This window comes from Rhinichthys klamathensis, unplaced genomic scaffold, assembly GCF_029890125.1.
Source record: "Rhinichthys klamathensis goyatoka isolate OS25496 unplaced genomic scaffold, OSU_Roscu_1.1 h1tg000104l_1, whole genome shotgun sequence".
Lineage (NCBI taxonomy): Eukaryota > Metazoa > Chordata > Actinopteri > Cypriniformes > Leuciscidae > Rhinichthys > Rhinichthys klamathensis.
In genome coordinates this window covers 3,503,418-3,529,465 of record NW_026606643.1, presented here as the reverse complement: position 1 = coordinate 3,529,465, position 26,048 = coordinate 3,503,418, and the positions used below count along the sequence as shown (strand labels likewise).

General features: G+C 39.5%; 1 protein-coding gene and 1 pseudogene across 1 annotated transcript; one reads left to right on the top strand and one right to left on the bottom strand.

The window, feature by feature from the left end:
- The first annotated feature begins 12,248 nt into the window (after positions 1-12,248).
- On the top strand, positions 12,249-20,022 carry anxa3b (annexin A3b). The gene is made up of 13 exons (XM_056253379.1): positions 12,249-12,292; positions 12,443-12,490; positions 12,579-12,666; positions 12,806-12,900; positions 12,994-13,107; positions 13,227-13,317; positions 13,401-13,480; positions 13,584-13,640; positions 13,783-13,876; positions 14,061-14,156; positions 14,554-14,612; positions 14,703-14,825; positions 19,613-20,022. Exons 1-13 carry the CDS (start codon positions 12,278-12,280, stop codon positions 19,673-19,675), a joined length of 1,023 nt encoding a protein of 340 aa, XP_056109354.1. The 5' UTR covers positions 12,249-12,277; the 3' UTR covers positions 19,676-20,022.
- Positions 20,023-23,147: 3,125 nt separating this feature from the next.
- On the bottom strand, positions 23,148-24,746 carry LOC130087056 (uncharacterized; annotated as a pseudogene).
- Positions 24,747-26,048: the final 1,302 nt, after the last annotated feature.

Below are 26,048 nucleotides of genomic sequence, written 5' to 3'. Positions count from 1 at the left end.
CAGTTCCCCATAGACAAAATCAAATCCCGCCCTACATTTGTTCTTGTTCATGAAGCCGTTTCACTCGGATATACTTCACAATAGGGAATAAAAGACTGTCGCAACTCCCATTTAATGGCGACTTTAAAATGAACTTAAACCATAAAAATGTTTATGGTGTTAATGTTAATGTCCATTGTCTCTAATGGATGAAAACATGGGGTCGCTAAATAAACAGAAGTTTAGAGGAGCTAGTTCGCAGACAGAGGAAATGGCCAGGTTTCCCCCGGTCCATATGTCAGCAATTTGGGGGCATTGTATACCTTGGCCTGAGAGAGCGGCTCATGATCGATGGAGGGGTGAAAATCCCGAGTCTCTGGCTCTGCACGTTGCCCCGAAAATTGCTTTCAGCTGATAGCTTCATTTCACTTGACATTTATCAAGTGGATTACTGTGCGTTTCTCTGTTTACCGCTACCATGATGGAGAGGATTGCGATAGCAGCGGGGGGAGACCGAATGTTTTTCCTTCTGTGTCACTGGAAATATATACATGTAAATTGGCTCTGTAAACTCTTGAATTGACAGTAAACTCGCATCGCAGAAATATATACTCGACGGGTTTGTGGACCGTCACCTCTTGACCTGCTGCGTCAGAAAGGGGTCAGTGTGTGTGCGAATCAAAACAACATCGCATCTGCTAATAGCCGACCTAAATGTCCAGCCGCCTTTTCTGTCTTGCGATGTGGAAATGTGTGGAAACCTCGCACATTCCCTGCCTAGTTTGCATGCAAATGATTTAGGACTGCACTGCATTATTCATTCTCACTCTTGTGACAATGCTAGGATACTGATATGCTGGTTAGGTGGGAATATGAGCACTTTAAAGACAACGGGGTCTCCAGGAGCAGAGCAGCGCTATTATGCTTTCCCTGTCCGCGTGCGCTGATTACGGTCCACGCACGCATCCGTACGCGGAGATAGTTACCGGGGACCTCGAGAGCGCGTTTAATCACTTCAGCGGCACCGAATTGGCTCCCGCGCGCTCGACGCGTCCTCGCCTGAAGTGCGCGAGACACCCCGACCGCCTCATCAAGAATCCAATCAGTTTAAGCGCGAGATGCACTTCGCTGGAGATGAAAAGAGCTTTTCCGTCGGGATGTCGGTGCCATGAGGGCATGATCACTGCATATGCAAAGTGGAAGGGAAATTAGCGCGGATTCTCTTTCTTCTGATAGTCATGCATATATCAGGGGAGCGTGTAAGGAGTTCAAAACGAAGCCTTTTCTGGCGAATGCATTATTCATTCTTGATCTCAGGTCAATCTGAACGCTTTTTAAAGAATTACACAACTTAATATACGTGGCTTGGTTGTGAAATACATTGAAATGTACACTCACCGGCCACTTTATTAGGTACCCCATGCTAGTAACGGGTTGGACCCCCTTTTGCCTTCAGAACTGCCTCAATTCTTCGTGGCATAGATTCAACAAGGTGCTGGAAGCATTCCTCAGGGAGTTTGGTCCATATTGACATGATGGCATCACACAGTTGCCGCAGATTTGTCGGCTGCACATCCATGATGCGAATCTCCCGTTCCACCACATCCCAAAGATGCTCTATTGGGTTGAGATCTGGTGACTGTGGAGGCCATTTTAGTACAGTGAACTCATTGTCATGTTCAAGAAACCAATTTGAAATGATTAGAGCTTTGTGACATGGTGGAAGTAGCCATCAGAGGATGGGTACATGGTGGCCATAAAGGGATGGACATGGTCAGAAACAATGCTCAGGTAGGCCGTGGCATTTAAACGATGCCCAATTGGCACTAAGGGGCCTAAAGTGTGCCAGGAAAACATCCCCCACACCATTACACCACCACCACCAGCCTGCACAGTGGTAACAAGGCATGATGGTTCCATGTTCTCATTCTGTTTACGCCAAATTCTGACTCTAACATCTGAATGTCTCAACAGAAATCGAGACTCATCAGACCAGGCAACATTTTTCCAGTCTTCAACTGTTCAATTTTGGTGAGCTCTTGCAAATTGTAGCCTTTTTTTCCTATTTGTAGTGGAGATGAGTGGTACCCGGTGGAGTCTTCTGCTGTTGTAGCCCATCCGCCTCAAGGTTGTGCGTGTTGTGGCTTCACAAATGCTTTGCTGCATACCTCGGTTGTAACGAGTGGTTATTTCAGTCACTGTTGCCCTTCTATCAGCTCGAACCAGTCTGGCCATTCTCCTCTGACCTCTGGCATCAACAAGGCATTTCCGCCCACAGAACTGCCGCTCACTGGATGTTTTTTCTTTTTCGGACCATTCTCTGTAAACCCTAGAGATGGTTGTGCGTGAAAATCCCAGTAGATTAGCAGTTTCTGAAATACTCAGACCAGCCCTTCTGGCACCAACAATCATGCCACGTTCAAAGTCACTCAAATCAACTTTCTTCCCCACACTGATGCTCGGTTTGAACTGCAGGAGATTGTCTTGACCATGTCTACATGCCTAAATGCACTGAGTTGCCGCCATGTGATTGGCTGCTTAGAAATTAAGTGTTAACGAGCAGTTGGACAGGTGTACCTAATAAAGTGGCCGGTGAGTGTATGTAGCCTATGTAAACGTGCTCATGTCACTTCACACTTGAATTGGACTTCGCGCTCGCTGCTGTTATTCGATATCAGCCTAACATACTTTTCATCCGTGATCATTTATTATGTGACCTGCGATAAAGCACAGTGCTGAAATCCCTCTTACTTAATTATTTGTCCTGTTTCTTCCAGTTTTCAGCAATTGAATTAATCTACGAGTCTCCCATCATTTTGTGGATATTTTCAGACATAGCCTAATGTGTTTTTGTAAATTGTGGGGTTTAAAAAAAAATTGCGCATTCGTGTCCTTGTGATCTTTAATCAAAATAACTTCCCCTCCCTCTTGCAGCAACATCTCTTGATCTCTGATGACGTGTTTACTGGCGCGAGGGCGGAACAACCTGTCATTCAAATGAGATCACAGCAGCAATGGCAAACCACAACCATCCAATCATAGAGTGATGCAGGCATGACGTCTAATCACAATAGCCTACTAATAATTCACAGCGGGTTAGGATTTTCCTGTGAGGTTTTATTATAGGGTTTTTCAATTTTTGTGTAAAATTAAGCCTATGGTAAACATAACTTGACGATATTATGACATTTTGTTTTACAACGTAAATTGCACACACTCCAAACTGTCTTATCTAATTATTTATTATATAGCCTATAATGTATAGGCCTATGTACATGTAATGGGGTTTTTCGAATGAGGTGTAAAATAAAGCCTATGATAAACTTAAACTGACTATACTTTGACGTTTTGTTCTACAACGTAAATTACACATACTGATTGCATGTTATGTTCATTTTTTAAAATGTACATATATATATATATATATATATATATATATATATTATATATACTTTATATATAGTAGTCATGGGCTATAAACCATGATTTGCTGCTTGCTATTTCTAGATTCAGGTGGTAGGCCCTATTAGGGGGAGTGACATATTCATTTTGGGGGTTCTGATTGGACAAAAACTCATCAATATTTTTGTTTTCCAGGAAGAGAAAATGTGAAATTTAAAGGTGCTCTATGTATTTTTTAGCGGCCTCTAGCGGTGATGTTTCAGGTTGCAACAAGAGGGCTCGTGCTCGTGTGCGTGCTCGATCTCAAGAGCGAGCATTCACTACCGGCCACACGGAGACTTTCAACGCAACGGCGAAAGCATCACACATCATGCTGGAAACTCATGTAAACCCCCACTACAACGTTACAATAATAGGCTACTTTTATCAGCTTGACGTTGAACTAATGCTCCATGCTCGTACCATGATAACGTTACATTGACTGCATTTAGCCGGCATGTGGTGTTAGCATAAGGCATTTCACTAACTATTCATGTATCTTATTCTTTCACAATCAGCAATGTCAACATATGTGAATGTATAATATGATAACGAAAACAGTGAACTAGACTGAACAATGTCAGTGTAACAGTAAGACAGTAGGAAGTAATATTACTGTACTGAACGTGTCTGGAAATGTTTATTATAAATAATATGATAGTAGTGGGATGAGTAACATTAGACAGTAGATCTAGTACATAATCACATCCTAAAGCACCAACTTTTTTTTATCCCTCGAACAGTCTTTTGTATTAATTTCATGTCTCATGTAGTTTACCTTGCTATTTCATTAGAGTTTACTAATAATTCAAAAGCTCTGCCGATGTTGATCCGTGTTTTCGTCCTGAGTCGATCAGAATCACGTTTGGCCTGACGAGCTTCAGCAGATACATTTTTGTTTTGTTTTTTATATTTATGTGGAGTTTGTGTTGTGCTGGAGGCAGGTCTTTTGGGGTGTTATCAGACTCCATGTCGTTAGCTGAAGTGCCGTCGGTCGCATAGACTATAAGGAGAGCGGCTCGGGAGCGCGCATGCACGTCACATCCGATGGATTTCGCGGTAAATCCGACCCGGAGACTTCACATATAAATATGAATATTGGCCTTCAGAGGTAATAGCAAAACCCGACAAGTGGATCATTGTAATGTGTGATTACAACCCCTTCACACACAGGCAATAAAAAAAGGATTCATTTTAGAAGAAAAGCTATAGAGCACCTTTAAGCTAAACTTTCACTTTTTGCTGTCTTGCACTATAAATGCAAATCTAGTTTTAGAAACAAATCTGTAAGTTTGGGAATTCCCAAAACGTGCCCTCCATCCAACCTGAACGGCCTAAACCCGCCCTATATGTGCAATTACATCCTGGCACAGGGTGCGCTCATTAGATGAATCCTATTGAACAGAAATGTCTTTGAGTTTGAAGTGGTTAAACTGTCATTTCAAATCGTCTGGACCTTGTGATTACCGGCACGGGAGGAATTATATATTTAGCTTTAAGTCCGTAGCGATTTCCTGCCCCTGTCTTGATCCTAAGTGACTGGAGCACTAGATACCCCCATCTCCACGGAGTCGTGATATTCCCCCAGGAGGACTGTAATCAACGGCTCAAAGCACGGAGAGACGCGAGATGAGGCGAGTGCGGGTCACGGCGTACATGCGCACGTGCTCAAAGCTGTCTGTGCTGCTGCCGAGCGCATATTATTCATAAGTCTTTACTGCACAAAGCAGAAGGGAGGCACCTGCCATGCAAGTTAGTTAGAGGGACACGCGACTGGGGTGAGAGGCCTTGCTGAGCCCGTGATCACAAGTGACAGTGGAAGGGAATGAAAGTGGACCGCAGTTCTGTGTGTCACGAACAGATCTAAAGATTGGGCAGTGGAGTGACTCGCCATCTAATAAGGCGCCATTCACACAGAATGCGTTTTTGCATTCTATTTCGCTACTTTTCCATTGGTTTTCTATATAAACATCTGCTATAGACGGATGTGTTTGACCGTTGTGCTCAAGTATTTTGCAGCGTTTCGCGCATGACCCGGCTTTCTAAAGTTAAAATGTAAAAAAACGCATTTCTACCTTGAAGGTTTGCGGGTTTTTTTCTTTCTTTTTTTCTTGAATTGCCCCTTTAAGGCCACCTTATGAGATTTCGCAATTACAGAATCGTGGCTGTATAGGTCATCAGGGGACTTTTTCTTGTTTTTTGAAAATATGTTTTCGGACACACTGCTCTTTTGGCATACTATTTTCCCCTACGTAGTAGGTAAGTATTACATTTTGTACATTTGTACGTTATTCTGGCCAAGATCTGCTCACTTACACAAGAACATGTAAGTAGTAAGTATGTAGCCTAGGCCTAAATGGCACAAAAATAATAGACCGTTATGGAAAACCTTGATATATAGTGTGCCACAAATGTTTGTGCGGAAGAAATGAGCATGTACAAATGATTTCGCAAGCAAAATTTTTGTCTGTCAAGGTCTTAGTAATGTATACTCTTTGTATTCATGTTGGTTTCATATGCCTTTGAAAAACCAAAATGAAGAAAAGTTTCAGTTTAATGACAAAAAAAATGTCATGTGGTGTAACCAAATTTTTCCTCACGCCATGAATACATGCGAATATACACATCTTAATCATTAGTATTATTATTGTTTTTTTTATATGTTTCCAAAGTAAAGAAATATTATTTTAACCGTTTTTCTTCATATAAAGGCTGGTTGTACACCCTGAACCCCCCACCACCTAGAAAAAAAATCAATCAAATCAAATCAAAATAACTTTTTAAACATACTCATAGAAGAGGTGTATTCAAGTTTTTGTATCCAAGACTTGCATTTTTACATGTATATTTGTATCATGTATAATTGATAGACCAAAAAAAATGCTATGCTAATGAGGCTATGTGCCCATCAAAGCTAAATGACATCAGAGAGCAGACTCATGATGTGTTACAGAGCCCCTAGCTCTTATCAAATGTTAAGTCACAAAAAAAGGATTAATGCATCTGAGTCGAATACATGATAATCTTCATTAAAAAGGATTGTCTTTTCGAGGGTAAATGCATGGAGTGGACAGGAAGTCTACTAATCTGTAACCTGATGCGCAAGGAAGGAAGGACTCAGGAACCAGCCTTCAGAGCTTTCACCAATCATATTCATCACAGAACCCAGTCCAGCCTCATTAGACCACAGCGCTGCACTTAACTAAACATCTTTTCCATAAAATAAATGCTTCCAGGTTACCCTCTGCGCAGGTCGCGCTCGCATCTGATCTCAATTATCGCCGTGCAGCGGTCGAGGATCGAGCCCAGCCAATGGCGGTGATGTGGGACCTCTGAATCCACCGGCTGAAAGCGTCAACTGTGGCGTACATACGTCCTGTATGTCACATTAAACAATGGGGGTTGGGGGGTCTTATTGAATAATTGGTTCCTCATGGGTTCTTTCTCGAGGAATATTAATTACGGGATGATTTAAACCTTTTTGGGGTCTTTGGGTGAGCGTTGTGAGGGGAAGTAAGGCCTAGTGCTGGACGGTGTAGCGTTTGATGGGTTTAACTGTCATTTTGTTTGGGAGGAGATTGGACATTTGGTGTGTAGTTCAAGAGGAGGCATTTCTCGTCTAGAGGATTTCATGTGGACTGAGGTTTTGGCAGTGTTTCCCAAATTAATAGAGTCTTTCAGCATCTAGTTTTTCTTACGGTCGATGGAAATGAAGAAAAGAAAAGCACAATGAGGAAAGCTGCGCAACATATGCTTTCTGCTCACACAGAAAGATAGCCTAGAAAAATAGCCTGTTTTTTCCTCTGACAAGATGCCAAAAAAAAAAAAAAGTGGAAATAGTTTGTTTGTCTACCTCTCCTGTGGTCCTTGGATCCTTAAAGACACATATCAATCTTCTATCTTTTTAGTCTAGCTGTGGTTAGTCTTAAAGGCAGCAAAGGCTTCGTTTTAATGTGTTTATTAGGACTGAGCATGCAGCATTTAGCCTACTTAATTTCAGCTAATTGCACTTTCTCCTGATTTAGACAAGACTCCACCATGTGGCATCATGTAGAACAACAGCCTGAGGTGATTCAAAAGCTCAGCTTGTTATCTATTAACTTTATCAATTCATCATAACGTAGCCTGTATATGACACAGATTAATGCTGCCTTCACGTGGTATCGTGAATTTCCTACTTCCCAATTCTGAAGTCGTCATTACCAGCTCGTCGCATTCAAGAGCTTTGTTGTCGGAAAGAACAGGAATCAAGGAGGACGCCAGATTTATTCTTGTTTATTTATTGGGAAAATCTTATTAAATCCAAAATGATATTTAGGGTCCCTTTCATTGACAACCAACATTTACCACTTTAGCCTGCAATAGACAGCTTGCTGCCGATTCTGGGATTTCAGTCAAATAGGCTACTATTCACTGTGTAGGCCTAGGCTATGCAATAGAATAGCTAGGCTATAGGCTACTCTTCAAATGATCATTCATATGACTATATGTAAATATCCAAAACTTTAACGACAAGGCGATCTAGCTGTTGTGGGGAAAAAAAAACTAATAAAATGTCAATCACTCACCAATCGTTCTCCCCTTCGCCATGTTTAAAGTTTATGGCCCACCCAACTTGGGTATCAAAATTATCCCCGAGCTTCATGTGGTAAATACGAATTGAGAGGGCGATAATGTCCAATTTTTAACCAGAATGAATAACAGGAAGTTTTTGGGGCTAGTTGTCACTTTGTAGCAGTTAATATTTGTAGAGTTAATTTTTGAACGTCAATTTCTCTAGACACACCTTAAATTTTTGCATACAAAATCGCTAATTAACATTTTCATTGTCATTGATCAGAGAAAAAAAAAAAAATGTAATACACATTATAATGTCAAGAAGCACTTTGTCTATTTGCTTTTTAGCTAAAAAAAAGCATAAAGTAGCCTACATAAATACCTATGTTTAGTCATAAAAATATTGTAACAAATACATTTAAAACAATACTTTTAGAATTATATATATAAATGTAAAAAAAAAAAAACGTATGTGACAACTTGACCCTGACATGACATTTATGAAAAAAATCTCTAATACAGTTAAACCTTAAGTTAAAATCTATTGTCATTATATAGTTGATTATTGTTTGAAATAGTGTAGTTTTATTGTTTTTCATCACTTAGCTTTAGCAAATAATGAGCATTCAAAGCAGAATATTTTAACATTTTTGCTCATTTTTAGCCTACACAAATTGTGAAATAATCTGTAAATTTGTTCTGTGTGAAACTATGTGGGCAAAGGTTGATTCATGTAGGGCTATGTTAGTTGAGATTTTTGTTAAAAAAATACAGAGAAACAGTCATTTTAAATGTTAATTAAACACAGACACGGCTAATATGGTTTTTGTATGCATTCATTTACCAGATAAACTCATCTTTTATGAACATCTAAAAAAGGCATATCAGTGTTACAGAATAAAATTAGCCTTAAAACTGAAATATGATTTATGAGTAAATGTTTAATACTTTTTCAGTAGGCTATACAATAAAATATGAATAAACGAAAACATATATATATATATATATAGTTAGTTAGTTAGTTAGTTAGTTTTATTTCGGGAATACACGGCCTCTCAGCCCATAGTTCCGAGTCACAATAGCATGACAGATGCTCTTTTTTTCATTCCATGATATATATACAATGCCAATCTCCATGCTTCGACTCACAAACCTGTGACACATCAACACAAACATCACCCACAAGTGTGAGATCACTCAAATATTTCTTACGCAGATCCGTGTACAAAGACCAATCATACAAGAAATGTTTCTCGTCTTCAATCACAGAGGTATTAGTTAATTTACAATAACTAGATTCTCTCTGTCATAGGTAGCCTATATAGGTAGGCTATATAAAGATTTGTCTCATTTTGTATGTTCCGAACACAGAAAATTACAAAAATGTATGAAATTTGAAATTAAATTTCAAGATATTTTTTTCTTGGTCCCTGTATTTTGTATCCACATATTCCATTGTGCTCACTTTATCCATATTTCATGGAAGTATTTGACTGGATTCTGTGTTTGTATGCTTCAGCTAGTGCTTAGTGATCTTCTCAGAGCACAAAGCTCTGCTGGTCTCTCTGGGAAAGACTTGGTATCCCTCGGTGTTCTGGATCAATCTGCACTTAAGACGTTATTCTGGCTTGGATCATCCGCTGCTTCCTTCAACCCACAATTTGCTCAAGTGTGCTGCAGTGGAGATGCGACTAGATAAAAGAGGGCTGGTGTTTTACATACACTCAGCTGGCCTCTTGTGAAATTGAAATATTAATGTATCTATACAGCAGTGGTGTGGAGAACAGGTGATTTACCGAGGTTGTAAACCTCAACAGCTCTTGACAAATGAGAGCTGAATCAAAAAACTAGACTTTCATCAAGCTCTTTGGTTTCCACGCTTTCTCAGTTTCTCAATCTCTGGAAATTCCACGAGGTCAAGGCTTTCGAAAAAATAAAGCTAACTTTGTATTTTCCCCAGTGACAACCAGCAGAGGGAGACATCAGACAGTATAACCGGCGGCTAGAAGCAGATATATAATGTCTTTGCTAAATCAGCCAGATATGGGGTAGTTGGGGCTGTATCTCAGTCAGAGTGAGTAAAAGTCTCTGTATATATAACACAAATGTGTTTTTTTTTTTTATCTAGCAGTGGTTTTGTATGTTGGTTTCAAACATCTTGGTTGAATCCCACTTAAATTTTGTTTTATTTTGTTTGTGAATTCTGTCCTTCATACTAAAATTACAGTATCTTGAAATAGCTGACCAACTGAACACAATTAAACCAAACAGCAGCATTCAGACAAGAGTCAACTATGCAATGAAGGAGCATTGTAAATGAAAGGCTAAACTATTTTCTTTAGACATTTATTTTTCTTTTTCTTTTTTTTTTTTGCTAAATTAATATCAAGTTGAGACAAGTTGTCTTGTTGTTTTATACATTTATGCATTTGGCTGAAGCATTTATTCAAAGCAAGATAGATGGATAGATAGATAGATAGATAGATAGATAGATAGATAGATAGATAGATAGATAGATAGATAGATAGATAGATAGATAGATAGATTTTTATTACTTTCTCACATCTTTCCATGATGTTGAAGTGACTTTTCCAACCCTCGATTCCTGCTTATTCTGATGGATGGTAACCTGCTGTTGTTATTGGTTCTGAAACGGTCATATGGTCAGTGGTTTCTGTGTATCTTCTCATCTGTCTCTTCATGCACTTTACGCTGTAGGATTCAAAAAGAGGAGGGGTACATGGAAAACAGACTTTGGAGACATCTTATAGCTTAATGTAATTAATACATCTGTCTCACGTATTGTTTGTTGGGCTTGTAAAGATCACGGTGATTTGGGATTGTTTCATATAAATGATTATGTAGCCTAATGTATTTTAAAATGGATATGTCTTTATTAGGGTTTTATACAATATATAGTTTCATAACATAGAGATCTTCAGTGCAGGACATGACATAACTTCCACAACTATACTGGATAGGAAAGGACGAAATGGATTATTTTATGGCTGAATATTGTAGCCTATATGTAACATTCATATTTGATGTTTCAGATTTGATTGTATGACTGTGCTTATGAACAGCTGCTGGTCCTGGCAAAATATGTTCAGCATTAATAATAGGCCTACAATCAGTCGACTTCCTTAATTCCATAGGAAATTATGAAATGCGGTTTAATTTGAGTTACGGTTATACAACTAACCGGATATGTTATTTCTTGCTCGTTTTTCTTGCTCATTTCTTGCCCACGCCAGCGATGACTCAAACTCATTAATCATCTATGAAAGTGTCCTGCTGGAAACAGCTTTTTTAATATGGGATTTAATTAGACTATTTATTATAGAAAGTGTAATGCAAAACAAAAATAAAGAAACATTATGATGTTAAAAGATGCTGCAATTTTCAATATTTAGTAATCAGTTTTAATCAGTAGGCCTAGTATATAGGCTAATAATAATTCGTTATGCTGAAAATACAACTTATAATATAGGCCCTGTATATTTAGCCTATATATGCTATTTATTTTTTAAAGCAATTGGGGAACAAATGCACTATAAGCTGAAACTTTAGGCTTCATTTTAACTAGTTTATTAACACACTCATCATCATATCTATGTGATGTTTGGCTCAGTTGTGGCCACGTAAACTGGCGTGATACACGCATTCGGGCCGAACTCATGGAGTGATCTCATATCCTTCTTCCCTGTGTAGTGTTTGGGTGTAGCCTCTATAGTGTAGCCTGGTCAGTCAGTCGTGAAGGTGTGGCTTACCGTGCACACACACACACTCACACAGACAGACAGAGACGCTTCAGCAAAGGTAAAGTTGTAAGTTTTGTTGCGAAATCTACTGAAATCAGTGTTTATGCGTGCAGTCTTCCTAGTCCTATTCCTATTTTGATGTGTTTGTGTGTTACAATGCGTGTTGCCAAGTATTCGTGTGTAAAAGACGCGAGAATCATCATGTTTTGGTGCGTTTGCTCTCCGCGAGCTCATGATGTTAACGGATTTTGTCATCCTGTAGTGGATCGCTTATAAAATTGCATAAAACAAACTTTGCTATGATGCGTGATCGGGATTTAACGTTAATCCTCCATTTTGACCAAATTCATCAATAATGCGTAAAGATACGCAGCGTTAGAATGCAGCTTTATGCTTTTGAAAACACCACCAAAGCTTTTGGTTGTGACTCAAAAGTTTAACTAAAAAACAGAAGTTAATTAATTTATATTTCTGTACAATACAACAAATATAATTATTATCTGGTTGCAGAGCTAAAAACCCAGCCACAAACAGCAGGAATGTCTTCTGTATGGGTCAGTACAGTTGTTTGTTTTACTTCAACCATTTCAGGATAGATTGACACTTCATTTACTTTCTTCTTCTGAACGTGTTTGTTTGTTTTTGTTTTTTAAAGAAGATAACAGTTTATTCAGAACATTTAATACTTTCTATTTTACTTTCAGGATGACTTGGATCTTCTCCTGGAATCCCCCTCCTCTCTGACTGTTACTGTAAGATTGACATTAGTAGTTTTATACAGTCAATATTGTATTTGAGCATATTTATTTAGTTATCATCAGCATGATCTGTTTTATTAAGTCAACAGCACGCGGCACCATTAAGGAGAAGCCTGGCTTTACTCCAGGGGAGGATGCTGCTGCTTTAAGGAAAGCCATGGAAGGCATTGGTAAGGAACTAACCTGGGTGTGGACTTTTAGTGAACTTACACTGCACATGTTCAACTGAGATGTTAAAATCCTGATCCTTTTTATTTGCCTGCTGTCATTGACCTAATGTCACAATGAGGAACTGTTTCAACTCCTCAGGCACTACTGAAAAGACTCTAATTGACATTCTGACTCAAAGAAGCAATGCCCAGCGCCAGCTGATCTGTAAAGCGTATCAGGACGCCACTGGAAGGGTAAAACACCATCGCTGACACACATTCCTTGCGCAAATGTTGCTAATAACTGTTGTCTGATGTTTAAAAACATGCATATGTTTTTCCTCTCAGACTCTTTGTGATGACTTGGAAGGTGATACACATGGAGATTTTGAAGATGCTTTGGTGGCCCTGATCACTCCTCCTGCTAAGTTTGACTGCCATGAGTTCATGCGTGCTATAAAAGTACACAATCTTGTTTCTTTTTGACTGCTAATAGTTTAAATGTCTTAAGTTAAATTTGCAGCTTTGGATGGAAACATAGCCATTGAAGTTCAATGCTAACAGAATGAGTTTCATCACAGGGTGCTGGTACAACCGAAAGCGTTTTGATCGAACTATTTGCATCACGCTCCAACCATCAGATCAAGGCTCTGTGTGATGCATATTTGGCTGGTTTGTATCTTTTTATGTTACTTATTTCTTTTTTTTTGTGGGTACTTTGTTCCTTGGATCTCATTAAAATGTCTATTTTCCAGAAACCGGAAAACCTCTGATTCAAGACCTGAAATCGGAGGTGTCGGGGGACTTTGAAAAAACATTGTTGATCCTCGCTGAGGTTCAGTCAAATAATTTTTTTCAGTCCTGCATCATATTTAAATTCATTCAAATGAGTTATGCAACTGTCATGCCTCCAATTTGTTTGTCTTTCTAACTAAAAGGGCAAGAGGGATGAAAGTACCAATGTGGACGTGGCAAAAGCTAAAGAGGATGCTAAGGTGAAGTGAAGACACTATTGCTGATCTTTTGTCAGTTGTTTAACCCCAACAAAATGTCCCAAGAAAGACTGTTCTGCCCTTCAAAATGGCGGTAACCATGTGGCGATTTTCTGTTATATCTACACTTGTTGTTTTTGTGCAGATCTTGTACGAGGCGGGAGAGAAAAAGTGGGGAACGGACGAGAGCAAGTTTATCGACATCCTCTGCCACAGAAGCGTTCCTCAGCTCAGACAAAGTACCTCCTGCTGGCTTAGACAGCATCATATCCCTCATTTTATATGACGCCGAAATTAATTTAAAGCATATGTAGTAATTTTGAAGGAATAAGTCATTCTGAAAGGATAATGTAGTTTCAGAATCACCCACTGTTCCTGTTCACTCTCAGCTGTGTGACCTTTGTTTCAATCTTTTTCTCTCAGCTCTGGTTGAGTATAAGAGTCTGAGCGGAAAGACCCTTCAGGAAAGCATTGAAGGGGAGATGTCTGGAAGACTCGAGGATATTCTGGTGGCTATAGGTGACATTATAAAGTTGTTGTTTTTTTAGTGGTGTTTGTTAAGGCACTATTAGGGGCCCGTTCACACAGAACATGTTTTTCCATTCCACTACGCTACTTTTTTCATTGTTTTTCAATGTAAATGCGCCAGACGGATGCGTTTGATCGCTGTACTCATGTCTTTTGCAGAGTCTCGCACATAAAATGTGGCGCTCAACTTCAAATAACTTTTAAAAAACGCGTCTCTATACCTTGCGTTTTTGTTTCACTTCACTGACCTGAAACTTGAGTGAACGGCCCCGTACTCTTCCTCATGCAATGCATGCGTATTTGAAAAAACAATTAATTTATTATATTTTATTGTTACATGCTGTAATTTTCCACTTGAAAAATCTAATTGAAAATGTCTCTGCTTTAGTGAAATGTGTGAAGAGCGTCCCAGCATACCTTGCTGAGCGTCTTTATAAAAGCATGAAGGTTAGAACTGTAATTCTGTATTTGCCATAATGACTCTACAACAAAGCAAGTAGTCATACATTTTGAACAGAAACTTGTTCTTGTTTTCAGGGTGCTGGAACCACTGAATCCACCATAACTAGAATCATAGTGAGCCGTTCAGAGGTCGACCTGCAGGACATCAAGACGGAATATAAGAAGCTGTTTGGCTCTTCCTTATACTCTGACATTGAGGTGAGAAGCATAAGAAGCATTCAATGAGAGCTTATAAGTCTAGAATGTCTTTGTCCGAAATCCTATTTTGTTCCTTCGCTTAAATGCTGACAATTGATTTGCACCTTTAGTAACATGTGAATGCCTCGCTTGACCAGTGTCTGGAGATGATTTACAGAGGAAATGATTGACATCCTCAGTAGGAGGAACTGATGATCAGTCCCCCCCTAAACTGAGGGCCCTGTGTGTGTGTTTTCTCAAGTGTGGGTATCTGCCCGTCGTGCTGAAAGGTAGTGGGTGTGCTGAAAGGTCTTTACAATTGGTTGCGAGGCTGCCTGTAGGGTTAGGGGTTAGTTTCTGTTGTTGCATTGTGTACAGGGATTGGACAATGAAACTGAAACACTGGCCAATATAGTGTTGTAGGTTTCATGCCTATATATGGCATGCATCGGCCTGGTGGCCAATCTTTACTGATTTTACATTCCATCAGTAAGAGCTGAGTGTGAAGGTTAAATTAGCAGAGCAGTTGCACAGCTGTACATAAAATATCGCAATCCACACAACATAATGGGAGACATATCAGAGTTCAAAAGAGAACAAATTGTGTTTTGCTGGCTCATCTGTGACCAAGGACTGCAAGTCCCTGTGGAGTATCAAGAGCTGTGGTGTCCAGGGTAATGTTGGCATTACCTAATGTTGGCAGGGTAATATTGGCATACCCCCACGAAGGACGAATCGCATCCAACAGGAGTAACTGTCGACGCAAGAGGAAGCTGCCTGAAAGGGATATCCAGGTATTAACCCGGATTGAATCCAAAAAACAAAACCACAGCAGCTGTCCAACTCACTGCAGAATTAAATGTGCACCTCGACTCTCCTGTTTCCTATAAACCTGTTCGTCAGAAGCTCCACAGAGTCAATATTCAAGGTCGGCCTGCTATAGCCAAACCTTTGTTTACTCCTGCCAGTGCCAAATGTCGATTTCATTGGTGCCAACAGTGCAATCTTGGGGTGTGGACAATGAGAAACATGTATTTTCTCTGAGTCCACCTGTCTGTCCCACATCCGTGGGAGTTATGATGTGGAGAATCATGGCCTTCTCTACTGTGCTTGATGGACGCAACACTGCCAAGGACTACCGAACCATTCTGCAGGACCATGTACACCTGATGGTTCAAACATTGTACCCTGAAGGAGGTGCTGTGTATCAGACACAGCAAGACTTGTGACAGAGTGGTTTGATGAACATCAAAGTGAAGTTGAACATCTCCCATGGCCTGCACAGTCACCAGATCTATATATTTTTCAGCCACTTTGGGGTATTTTGGAGGAACAAGTCAGAAAACTTGGTGACCTGGCCACTGTTCAGGAGGAGGAATGGCTCAAAATCCCTCTGGCCGCTGTGTGTGAAGGGCTTGTAACTGTCATTAATTGTATGAAGGTAATATGATGCCATAAAGAATCGCATGCGCAGGGTAAGATTTGTCAAAGTGTACATAAGATTACAAGCGTAAATTAAATTTGCATGTGCAAGAGAAGATTTGTAAAGGTGTAAATCGCCTTTCAAGTGTAAGAAAAAAATATTTGCTGCGTTTTACTGTTATTCGTAAGTGTAATGCTTGTATTGTGAAGCTGCAGCTTCATGCTAAGGCAAAATAAATGTGATCTGTATTCTTCTGACTTCCTTTTTTCCGCGCTTACACTTGGCACGTTTTTTGCGCACAAATATGGCCAAAAGCACTGCAGGCCTGTGCACAGCGATTTGCAACCGAAAACATCAGAGTCAGGAACTGCAAAACGGATTGATCGCGTAAAAAACCAACCTTTGTGTAAATAATAAACTGTTCGAATGTCTAAATGACTTGTTGTGTACATGAGGCAAAATTTCCCCAAATAACCCGATTTGTACTAGGGGTGGAACGGTACACAGAAGTCACGGTTCGGTTCATACCTCGGTTCAGACATCACGGTTCGGTACGATTTCGGTACAATGGAGTGAAAAGCAAAGCAAAAATGCAGAAGGCATTTTTATAAATGTCTTAAACCTTGTATTTTTTTAAATAAGTTTTATTAATAAAGGCATAGAACCAGTTTATTTGTAGTGCACTGACAGTAGTTTTATATAATTAGTTTATTAATTAAATTATTAAAAAGACGAAAAGACCTTGAGATATGTTTGGTAATTGTACCTGAATGAATTTAAAATTAATTTGCTATTTCAGATCAAGATATTTGTTTTCCTTCATTTTAATTAACTAACTTTATTCTCATCTGAATTATAAATAATTGATTTCCGTATAAAATAATACTACCATAAAAACTTTTGTTGACAGTTGTAGGTTACAGTTTGACAAGAGTTTAGAGTGTGACAAAAGCACAATGTTGTGTTTTATTGCCAGTGTACACAAATATAAGTAAACAATTTGCAGTTTTAATGATGTCCTGTATGAAAAAAATGACGGAGTATGTTTTTACGTTTCCACTGTTCGATCGCCCGTGCCTCTCTCTCTCACACACACACACACACTGTTCATCGCGCGATTCGCGCCCGCGCCTCTCTCTCTCGCACGCGCGCGCACACACACACACACACACTGTTCATCGCGCGATTCGCGCCCGCGCCTCTCTCTCTCGCGCGCGCGCACACACACACAGTTCATCGCGCGATTCGCGCCCGCGCCTCTCTCTCTCTCGCACGCGCGCGCACACACACTGTTCGATCGCGCCTCTCTCTCTCTCGCACACACACACACACTGTTCGATCGCGCCTCTCTCTCTCTCGCACACACACACACACTGTTCATCGCGCCTCTCTCTCTCTCTCTCTCTCTCTCTCTCTCTCTCTCTCTCTCTCTCTCTCTCTCTCTCTCTCTCTCTCGCGCGCACACAGACACACACACTCCTGCATTGCAATCTTGATCGCAGCCTGTTCATTGCTGCGTTAACAGTCACACCAAAAGCGAATAGAGCGAAATTTATCGCTATTTAAGAGGGTTTTTTTTTTATTTGTACCGTGTATTCTGCGTGCAAATTCGTGCACCGAACCGTGACGCCCGTACCGTTTCGGTTCAATACGAATACATGTACCGTTCCACCCCTAATTTGTACAGTTGCGTCTTTCTTTTAGCTGCGCTTACAGTTTTGCCACGATTCTCTCAATCATTGAGTTTTGCAAGCGCGAAGAGGAGGGCGGGTCCACCTTCTTCATGTAGCCAATCAAATGAGCTTCTTGATTTACTCTTATCTGATTGGTTCAATAAACACGCCAGTCGCATGCGATTCTTTATGGCATCATATTACCTTCATAGAATTGATGCTGTATTGGCTGCAAAAGGAGGCCCTACTACACCATACTAATAAATGATTGTGGTCTTAAACCAGGTGTTTCAGTTTCATTGTAGCCTGGTTAAAACCAGACCATTCTCAGTTGTAAGCAAAGCGTCATAGACAAATAATTTCCAGAGGGGCGTCACCAACGGACGTCGTGGAAAGACCGTCACCTAAAACCAATCAGCGATGAAGGAGATGACGTATGCAGAGCGGCAGAAACATCTCAGAGTGTTGTTCTTTGCTCCTTTTTTAACTAAAAGGAAACGTTCAAATCGCTGAAAACAGACGCGATAGCTGATTCGAACGAGTGATGTTCGACGGCGGCATCCATCTCTGTAATGTAGGCTACAAAATCTGCTTCAAAATCCCAGCGCTGTCGTCATCGTGTAAAGCCCGCCCCAACGTTTCTGATTGGTGCCGCGATTTCGGCGGATTGGAAATGGGCTTGAATGAGCTCTTTGCCAGACTAACTTTCAGAGCAAATCTAAATTTGACGGAAGTTGTCTGGGTTTTCCCAGGCTAGTTTCATTGTGCAACCCTGTACCTTTCTGCACGCAGGTAAAAAAAAAAAAAACATTGCTCGTTTAGGGGCAGGTTACACAACGTCTCAACTAAAAACTGAAAACTTGTTCTGCGTTTTGGCCATTTACACGACAACAGCGTTTGGGGTTGCGCTCATTTTTGAAAACGGGTTTTAAAGTGCTAGTTATTGAAAACGATACTGTTATCGTCTCCATGTAAACTACAAAAATGCAAAATTGTAAAAATAGTGACGTCATGCGCATGTGTATTATGCGTTCAGTCTATAGGCTTAGTGTTTCTTAACAAAGTGACATCGCTATCTACTGGCCTGACATGAATAATACAGTGTTTTTAATCGTTTTCACGGATCCCTGTGAACGGGATTGTGTTGACAACAGTGTCGTCTGTACGCGAAAAGCTTTTCCGTTTTTAGTACTTTGTTGTTGTGTAAAAATACCCTTAGTCAAAACTACAACTGAACAAACATGTAAAGTAGGACCTTCCCAGAGGACTTGAAGGCAGCATGTGACTGAGCATCTTGTGGAGGTTCATAAATTGAATTTGCTAATTCAATTGACCGCACGAAAACAACCTAAGCCATGTTGATTTTACTGAGGTTCTTTGTAACATCGTACAGCAGCGTTCTTTCAGCAGATTTGACCCGCATGTGTGCCTCTACACACCCTCTGTTAGACCATCAAACATGCTTTGCATTGCCCCATTAATCACAAATCTGCTGCATTGAAGCATCATGTTTCTTTGTTTGTCCACTTTCCATTGTTTATTTTACTTTACTATGAAGTTGCTATTTCCCTCCAGCTTGCCTCTACTACTCTAAAAGCACAAAGATACTAAACGTATTTCTAAATAATAAAGGTTCTAAATGTTTAGCAAGTGCAGTATGATGTTAAATGTCAGTAGTCCCATAAATGATCTCATCTGATTTTTTATTGTAGTCTGATGTATCTGGGGATTTTTGCCAAACGCTCCTGAAGATCTGCGGTGAAGATGGCAAATGAATGTATTCATCACAAACCCTTCGTAACAGAAGACATCACCGCAGAAGTGCTATAATGTGAAAGAATGTCCAAATATATTTCTTTTATTAAATCTCTAATAATAAATCATCAGCTTTATGAAATGTATTTCTTGTACTAACTTTTTTATAATCATAGATAACTTGTATACTTGGTAATATAATACCCTTAATCTAACGCGAAAGACTAATTTAGCTCCAGAATCTACATCTTTTGATGTGTCAGGACTTGATTACATTTTGTTCCTGCATTGTGGAGTAATAGCTTACAGTGACTGAAGAATGAATAAAGAAAATAAAAGTTCTATTCCATTTTGCTTTTTGAAATATTGTCTTCAATGTGTAGTTTTGTCCTTGATCCAGCAGGTGGCATGAAGTACATGTTTATGGTAGCCTAGTGGTCAACAATTAAAAATCTCTTGGGATTCCATGAATGGGATGAGCATTTAAGTGAAGCGATTGCTCATTTTGTCTAGTCACTCACTCATAAGTACATAAAACTACTATTAGGATGACATTTGGTCTTAATTCTGATACTGGAATTGGACTTTCAGCCTCATTTTTGGATTATTAATATCTAATCCCTCAAAACAATGCAGATTGTCATGAGAAAGTGATGTATGCAGATGCTGGTGAAACAGAAAAGATTCTTAGCCTCTTTTTCCAATAAGGATGCCACTGATAAGATTAGTAACAGGTTTTAATTTGCTCTAGAGCATCTGTGAGGTCAGAAAGGCAGACTGAAAATGATTGGAGGCCCAGAAGAATGATTTTGTATGAGAGAAAAAAAAAATTCTCATGAGATATTGCTTACGTCAGGGTGTAATGTTACATTTGGAGATAGACACAATTTTGTGAGCAGTAAAGAAATGTTAATTTAATGAAAACTGATTTAGGTCTACATAATTCAGTCTTCTATTGCGATCATCTGATAGTCTGCGGTTAGAAGTGAAAACTCACAGATTATTTCATTACTGTTCCATACCTGGCAACTTTTGAGTTTTGCTCGGCGTGAGATTTGTTGACGGGGGGGGGGGGGGGGGGGGGGTAGAGACGAGTGAGATTTGTTGACGGGGGGGGGGGGGGGTCTCGCTCGCGCAAGGTCTCTCGCTCGCTCTACGCGGTTTGGAGCACAATCTCTGTCTCGCATGCACGCTCGCTCTAGATAACGGGAGATTTTTAACGAATTTGCGGTATAACTAGTCGATCACGAGTGGCTCAACAGGTAGATATATAGATAAACTCATCTTCCAGGCATTTGACCGCCCGGGTTGACACTTCAGCGTGAGAAATCGGGAGTGTGGCGTGTGAGCGTGTGAAACCAATCAAATGCGGGTGTCTCACGGCCAATGCGTGAGAGTTGGCAGCTATGCTGTTCATAATCTGCAGCTGTTACAGTAAAACGCTGACCTAAACCATTCTCTCTTTTCAATTAGTCTTCAGACAGCAAAAGAACAATGCCCTGGAAAATCCTTAATGCCACTAGAGTAGGACAAAACACTCGGATTACAAACGATTTCAGAATACGATTAAGACAAATCAGCCCTCTTTTATGATGTCAAACTCCATAATGTAAGACATTTGATGGAATCAACAAGAGATTAGAGACAGACCATCCCAGCTAGCAGGGAACGTTCTCAGAACTTTGGCTAACATTCCCTACAAGTTTGGTTAATGTTTTAAAGAAAACATTTGAATGTAATGTTTAAAGAATGTTTTAAGGATGTTTTCTCATTTCAAATAATGTTCCTATCCACAAGTTTCCTACGTCCCATGAGGCATTGCGTCAAAAGTGGGCGCGACTTCCGGTTCGAAGTAAACAAGCCGGAGTTGACATTCATTCATTCATTAGTTGACCGTCATTCAAGATTTAGCGATCCAAACTTAATGATGTGGGAAAACAACCTCAACGAAATTAAAAGGGGTGATATAACAGTACCTTTACCATCCGCGGTAGATGGTTGGGAGGATGACGTGAAGAAGTGGCCTCGTATCACGTATGGTAACATTTTTAGCTATTTTGTAGATTCAGTAGCCTGTGATGGTAAGGCGATGAGCAACCTGAAAAGCTCAGAGGCATATCAATATCTACACAGTGATAAAGTCGGTCGAGTGTTGTTTAAGGACGTCGGAAACGACCTTGCGTATCTAAAAGCTGACATTGAGCCGAGCCAGAGTTTGCACGTAACACATCATAAGGCTTGGGTGCTAGTTTCAGTGGCAGGTGAAGTACAGACAGCGGGTTGTTCATGTATTGCAGGGCCAGGACGCTCTTGTAGTCATGCAGCAGCACTTTTGTGGAAGGTCAGTAAAGTTAGGACGATTAAGGGCACAAAATGTATTATTGTATTGTGTATTATTGTATATTTTTTATTAATTAATAAATGTACTAAACTGAAATGTTTACTGTGTGTCATTCATGTTCTGTATGTGTTGCTTCACAGTAGCCTTGACTTAAAATATTTATTTTAATATTGTTGGATAATAAAAAATTGAATTCAATTTAGGTTGAGAATGCAGTCAGGCAGGGAAAGACAGGGATGGCATGCACTGATGTGCAAAGGAAGTGGAATTCAGGTGCGAAGAAGAATGTAGGAATGAGGAAGGTGAAGAACATTCATTTTAACCATCACAGGCCATACCACATTTATCCAGGCACATCAACAATGCCTCCCCAACTTTTTAAGAACCACAGAGAGTTCATAGCCCACAGTAATTCATCAGTGATGGCCCCACTGTTTGTTCACATGCTACCGTCCTAGATTGGCTGATGATTTTGCTGACAAGAAAATCCATCTCTGTCCAACATACCTGCAGATGTTTAATGCATAGTTGGGGGAATGTTTGCACTGTTCTCAATATTATTATAATATATAAGCCATGTCTTTATATACCATGCCTATAAAGGCATGGTTACAGTTGTGGGGGAAACAAACCACAATTAAAATAAAATAAAATACACACTGAATAAAAACATATTAGACACTTAGTCATTGGCTTTTGAATTTATTTATAAGAATAAATTAATGTGTCATTTGCACATTTGGTTAACAGTTGTATTCAGAACATTTCATTAAATAAAAATAGCAATACTATACTGTGAAAGTACACACACTTCTCTCTTTTGCAGAATATTACGAGATTGAAAAATATTAAGAATTTAAATTTACACAGCAAAAATAAAATAGCTGTCTATGAAACAACAACTAAAAGAAAAGGTGTTGGTATATCAAGGCAAGGCAAGTTTATTTATATAGCACATTTCATACAATTCAAAGTGCTTTACATAGAAGAAATTAAAATAATCAAAACAAAAAAGAATAATTACAACAGTTTAGAAAAAAAAAATCAGTGCAAGTAAAAGTTGTGTATTGGTTTATACAGTTGATAAAATTATAGAGAGAATTGAACATTTAAGCTCAAGCTGATTGTGTAAGATATGGTCTATGTCTAGTCTATGTTCTAGAAATAAGCTCTCCTCGCAGATTTACAAGTGCTGCACAGATTTTTAATATTCTGTCGATTTTAGGGACAAAATGAATAGGCACAGTTTGAGAGAGGATCTTGTACACCTTAAGACGTCTGATTGCTCGCTCAATGTATGCGGACATTAGCAATGCGTCTTGTGCGAGTGACCTGCTCATTTGTCAGCTGGCATTTCTTGCGCGTAAAAGCTGGCATGATCAAACGAACATGCCGTTCCTCTAGCAGATCTCTGATGGTGAAGCCACGGTCGCCCATCACCTCATCTCCAGCACGCAAATGGTCGAGAAACCCAGAGTTCTGTGTGATGAATCTATCGCTACATTTGCCACCGTAAGCCTGTGAAATGTACATAACCATACCAGATGGAGCAATTGCTACTAGATACTTGACAGTATTGTTTGCATAGTAGTGACTATAAGATTCAGTTCTTGAGTCCAGATTTTTAGCCTTCTGCAAGACACTTTCTTTGCAGTCAATGACACAAGTTGTGTTGGGGAAATTGTCCTTAAAAATTTGCAGGCAAAGTGGCTTTTATTGTTTCGCGCGGCAGCCATGGAATGAGATCCTGGGTGTGCTCAGCAATCACATCTATCCAGAATGTCAGTGTTTTACTGACCTGACCAGGTGACATTTTGAAGCGTCTAGCTAAATCGGCAATAACAAAGTTCTGTCTAAGCTTCATTAATGTCAAGAGGATTTGGTCCTCTGCTGATGATGTGGGGGCAAAGTGTTGCAAGCAAGACACAAGGGTTTTGAATTCGAGAAGTGGAATCCCTGTGTACAGCAGACAGTCTGTATCGTCTTTCAAAACAACATCTGCAACAGACAGTGTCCTCTCAGTGGATGGGGCAGTTGTCATACCACATGTGATGGTAGGTGCTTTGGTGTAGGTGTGGTCATCCATTGTTGGGTCTGACCACTGTGTCTGGGCATCATGAAAGGTCTGTGAGGTAGGATCTGGGTCCCCAGAAACCTGCATCACAATAGGCTCATCTGCAGGGAATACATTAAGTACATATTTAGCTGTGGCGGTCTTATATTTAGCTGGTTAGTCCTTCAATGACGATTTGTTTAATGGCAGAAAAGAAAAAAAAAATTAGGGGGCATTAGAGTCTTGAAAAACATCTAGACTGCGTTTAATATCATCAATATAGATATTCTGTTACATCAAATGTTAACTAATAGAGGAAATTAAATTAGCATCTGTCACTGTGTACCATTGTGCTCTCCAAGTTCGTCACAATAAAAGTTTATGCGAGGTAAAAACATCAGGCTACCTGTCTACCATCATGGCACAGTTTTTCATATATTAATAATACGTAATTCAAGAAAAACTAAGGAAAAAACAAGCTAGTTGACATTAGATTAAATGTTAAGTTACCTGTTGTTGTTGTTGTTGTGACATGTCGAATCCTAGGTCGGCGTCTCTTCTCCGGTGGCTTCTCGTAACCCATAAAGAGCGTTGGATACGGGTTATCCAGTGTTGGCTGGATAGTGTTGGCACGAAGTGAAACGAGCACACAAACAGGTGTTTTGGAGGTGTTTTTAAGTTTAAGTTCTTCCTCCATATTCTATTTGATTCGTCGTCTTTTGGGAGGTGATGGAAACTGTATAATCGTTCACAGGAACACTCAGATTTAGTTTTAGGCTTATGTTCAAAACACTCACGTTTAAGCCACTGAATTAGTTTAGTGCGGTTATATGTACAACCTCGAACAGCACATGTTGTCCCTGAGCTCCGTAACGACATCTCTCATTAATGTTTGCGACTTTAAATAGTAGAAAAATGTACTCGAAAAATACCTAACCTCTTCGCTATGTAACACAAAATACCGTTGATTTACTACTTCCGTCACCTAACCGGAAGTTTCACCCACGTTCTATTTTACAGTAGCGCCCCCCGGAAACAGGTGGATAAGGTTAAATGTAAACTAAGATACACCGTTTGACTGTAACATTTTGAGGATGTTTTTGGAATGTTGTTGAGATAACAGATAATACAATGTTCTCAATAAAACATTGGCAGAATGTTCCATAATAACAGAAGAGGAACATTATCAAGTCAACGTTCTCAAAATGTTTTGAGGATATCATTGAGGCCTGAGATGAAAGTGTGCTTTTTATAAAACGTTCTTGTAATGTGACGTGTCAACAAAACTAGAACATTATAACTGTAACATGTTGAGGATGTTTTGGGAATGTTGTTGAGATAACAGATAATACAATGTTCTCAATAAAACATTGGCACAATGTCCCATAATAACAGAGGAGGAACATTATCGAGTCAACGTTCGCAAAATGTTTTGAGGATATCATTGAGGCCTGAGAAGACGGAGTGTTTTTTATAAAACGTTCTTGTAATGTGACGTATTAACAAAACTAGAATGTTTTAAATTTAACATTTTGAGGATGTTGTTGAGGTAAAAGTTTGTAGAATGATATTTTATAAAACATTGACACAATGTCCCATAATAACAGAGGAGGAACATTATCGAGTCAACGTTCGCAAAATGTTTTGAGGATATCATTGAGGCCTGAGAAGACGGAGTGTTTTTTATAAAACGTTCTTGTAATGTGACGTATTAACAAAACTAGAATGTTTTAAATTTAACATTTTGAGGATGTTGTTGAGGTAAAAGTTTGTAGAATGATATTTTATAAAACATTGACACAATGTTCCATAATAACAGAGGAGGAACATTATCAAATCAACGTTCGCTAAATGTTTTGAGGATATAATTGAGGCCTGAGATGACAGTGTGTTTTTTATAAAACGTTCTTGTAATTTTGACGTGTTAACAAAACTAGAACATTAACTGTAACATGTTGAGGATGTTTTGGGAATGTTGTTGAGATAACAGATAATACAA